Source organism: Condylura cristata, unplaced genomic scaffold (genome assembly GCF_000260355.1).
Source record: "Condylura cristata isolate star-nosed mole 26May11 unplaced genomic scaffold, ConCri1.0 scaffold00006, whole genome shotgun sequence".
NCBI classification, from domain to species: domain Eukaryota; kingdom Metazoa; phylum Chordata; class Mammalia; order Eulipotyphla; family Talpidae; genus Condylura; species Condylura cristata.
In genome coordinates, this window is record NW_004567107.1 from 1605352 (window position 1) to 1608954 (window position 3603).

Sequence of the window (3603 nt, forward strand, 5' to 3'; positions counted from 1 at the left end):
CCCCTCTGGCACGCAGCCCCAGATTCGCAGGTTCCCAGCTTCTTGGCAACCTGTGTGGGTCATAAGCGGGAAAAGGCCTGGGTTGGGGACAGCGTCCGAGTCGTCCGAGTCGGGGAATCAGCAGCTCCCTGCAGCCTGGGGGCGTGGGGGCGGGGCGCCTGTAGCTGCCAGAACGAGCCCCGCCCCTTCCACCGGTGCGGCTTCAGCAGGTGCTTCCTGCAGCTCTGGGGCTCCTGGGGTTCCCAGCCTGCGCCAGGGGACGGGCCTCATGTGTGGGCTTGTGGCCTTCCAGAGTCACTCTGAGGCTCTGCGCCCCCTTCAAGCAGGCCCCCCTTTCATGGAAGGGCACCTGCGGCGAGGCGCCATCAGCCCCCAGCCCTGCTGACAAGCTGGCGCTTGCCGGAAGGAGCAGTGGCAAGAGCCGCAGCCGGCAGCAAGCCCAGCTGAGCCCTGCGGCCCCGGGCGAGTGAGGCGCCCGCGCACCTGCAGACCGCGCACCTGCAGACCGCGCACCTGCAGACCGCGCACCTGCAGACCGCGCACCTGCAGACCGCGCACCTGCAGACCGCGCACCTGCAGACCGGCCTCGCCGAGCGCCAGCGTGCGGGAGCCACCCTGGTGAGCGGTGGAGATGGCGGTGTTGATGCCCGCTTCAGCACCGGGTGGGCAGGGGAAGGAGTCGGGCCTGCACTTGGCCTCCTGCGGGCAGGGCGCCCACCTGCTGGGGCAGCCCTGCCGCCTCGGCTGCTGGGCGAATCCACGGTGGCCCCCAGCGGGGCAGAGAGAGGAAAGCGAGCTGGGGGCAGGGCGGGCAGCGCTGGGGGACCTCCTGATCTTGGCCCGGCCTGCTGTGCAGCCTCAGGCAAGCAGTTTGCCCTCTCTGGGCCGCACACGCATGGTCAGTGCGTCATCTGTTGCACAGATGTTGAGTGGACACGTGTCCCTTGAGGCACGCCAGCGGGGCGCTCGGGCCTGAGGGCCACGGCTGCTTCTGAGGGGCTGGTGGGGCTCGGTGCCCTATTCCCTGGGAGCCCCCCCAGCTCTATCTGGCGCCCACCTCCCGGCGCCCCCACCACTCTGGGTCCTGGTCACGTGTGGGCCCCGCCAGCGAGGCCGGGGCCGGCTCAGAGGCTGCAGGGCAGAGGAGCGGCCACCCGGCCTCCCCTATCTGCTTCCTGGACAGGATGTTGTGCTGAGTAAACAGCTGGCGGAGTCCCGGCTGAGTCACCGCCCCTAGCGACCGGCCGTGTTTATAAACACGGAGCCTCACGCCCGTGGGGTCGCAGCCCCCGGCCTGCAGGGCGAGCACAACCCCAGCGGATGTTGAGCGAGGCAGGCCCCCCAGCAGTCTCCCCCACAGAGGACTTGAGTCTGGGGGAGGGGAGCGTGGGCGCGCTCACGCACACACCCGCTCGCCTCAGCGCGGGCCTGCTGGGCCTGCGGCGTGTCTGGCCGGGCGCCTTCTCCAGAGCCACCGGGCGTGGGGGGCAGCGGCCGTGGGACCCGCTGACCACGTGACCCCGGTGTCGAGGGCCGCACGGCCGTGTGCTGACCCCGGAGGGACGCGGAGCCGCCGGAGGGAGGGTGCAGGCCGAGCCCCAGCCATGCGTGGCCCCGGCCCGGCAACGTGGCCCTGTCCCAGGCGGTGACAGTGACGCGGAGCAGCATGTGGCAGCAGACAGAGGCGCCTCTGCTCTCCCCCCGCCAGCCCCGCCCCCTGGGTGGCGTCGCCGGCCTGCAGCTGGCCTGCAGCTGGCCTGGCCGTGGCCTGGCCGTGACTCGGGCCGAGCCGGCTCTCGGGGGCAGCCCCGCCCCGGCTCACCGGGCGGCCGAAGCCTGGGCTGGAGGCGAGGCGGGGAGGGGGTGGGCACCCCGGGGGCCGTGGGGAGCACAGGAGCCAGGGAACGTGCGTGCACTGTGCGGCAGCTGCCCGGGCAACGCGTAGCCCAGCAGTGGTGCCCCAGCTGCCTAGCACACGGCCCCCCTTGCCCGGGCCCCCGAGAGGCTGCCTGAGGCAGCAGACCTGGGTTGGCTGGGAGCGCACAGCCCCAGGCCGCGCGGAGTGGCCCCGGCTGAGCCAGGCCCCCGGCTCGGCCAGGGGCTCGCACCCGACACCCAGGTGTGTCCGTGCCAGGCGCTGGGGCGGCGTGTGGCCGGGGGAGGGGGGGGTTGAGCGGCGCACAGGCCTGAGCTGGGCTCCTGCTGCACCCCCAGGACGCCCGCTCCCGTCTTACAGCTGAGGAAACGGAGGCCGGAGCCAGCTCTGAGGTCCTGGAGCTCCCGCCCCTGCTGTCGGGGCGCTCAGGGCGCTCGCAGTGCGGCGGGGGATGGCGCGGGTCTGGGTAGACGCGAGCCCTGGACGTGGAAGGCTGATTGGGGTCCACCTGGAGCCCCCTCTCCCCCGGCATTTCTTTGACCCCCTGGCACCCCACCGCCATCCTCCAGGGGCCCTAACTTGTGCCGCGGAATCCTGCCTTCCATGTGAGCCCAGTGGCGGGCGCGCAAGGCTGAGGGGTGCCGCTGAGGCTGGGGGCCCCCGGTCCGGTGGGGAAGCCAGGCCTGCCGCCCCGGCTCCCCTGCTCTAGTGCTCGGGTCCCGGGAGCCAGGTCTCAGCTGCCTGCTCGGCTGTGTCCCCGCGTCCCCGCGCCCACAAAGCCACCGGAAGAGGATGTGAAACTCGGAGGCAGTAGTGCAGGCGGCCTCGGAGCGGGCCTGGCTCGGACCCCGCCTCCGCCGACCGGGGCCCGGTGTGCCTGCCCGCTGGCTGCGGAGCCGGCCGCTCCCTGCTCCTGCAGGCCTCTGACATCCTGCGCCCCCCGCCCGCGGCCCGCCAGGTCCCCAGCGGGTAAGGAAGCAGCCGCGTGTGGGCTCCTGTCTCCCTGGGCTGGGTCCGGGCTCTGAACGCTGCTGGGAGGGGTCGCTGCAGAGGGGTGGGCTGGCCAGGCCTGGGCCTCAGGGCTCTGTTTGTCCAGCGCGTGTGCCGGACCCGGGCCCAGGCTGCTGGCGCCTGGTGGACACAATGTGGGAGCAGGGGAGGGTCTCGAAGCCGCTTCCCGGGGCGCGGCAGGCGCTTCGGTGGCTTCTCTGAGATGGCGGCTGGCCGCTGCGCTAGCTGCTCCCTGCGGTCTGGGTTGCCAGGGGTGGGGGCTGTGGGGGTCGAGGCTTTTGGAACGAGGCAGTAGCTTGGGGCAAGTGGGCGGGGTGGGGTGCCCCACGGTCGGCCCCACCCGCCGGGCCTTGTTTGGATCTGCCACCTTTGCTGGCTCTGGGCCGTGGCCCCTCCCAGACAGGGGAAGGAGTGGGGCTTTGGGGGGTCGGGGAGTCTCTGGGCCCGTGCAGGAGGGGCTGCCGGCCCAGCTCGGCAGAGCCCGACCACGTGTCCTTGGCTGGCTTCCAGCCTTGGGCCAGCGGGAATTCCTGGCCCTGCCCGTCACAGGAGCAGGTATGACAGCCATGCAGGTGACACCAGGCCCAGGCACTTGGGTGCTCAGCTCCTCGGGGCCAGGCCGGCGGGCGGGCAGACTGGCAGAGGGCCTCCCGTGGAGCCCGGCGCCTGCCCGCCATGGCCCGGGAAGCCCGGCCCGCCGTGCCCAGGGAGCGGAA

General features: G+C 72.7%; 1 protein-coding gene across 1 annotated transcript in view; it reads left to right on the forward strand.

Annotated features, from left to right (window-relative positions):
- RALGDS (ral guanine nucleotide dissociation stimulator) overlaps positions 1 to 3603 on the forward strand; it is a 27718-nt gene that overhangs the window by 3857 nt on the left and 20258 nt on the right. The window contains exon 2 of the mRNA XM_012721194.1: positions 490 to 618. Within this exon, the coding sequence (XP_012576648.1) occupies positions 490 to 618 (129 nt within the window). The remainder of the gene's footprint in view (positions 1 to 489; positions 619 to 3603) is intronic.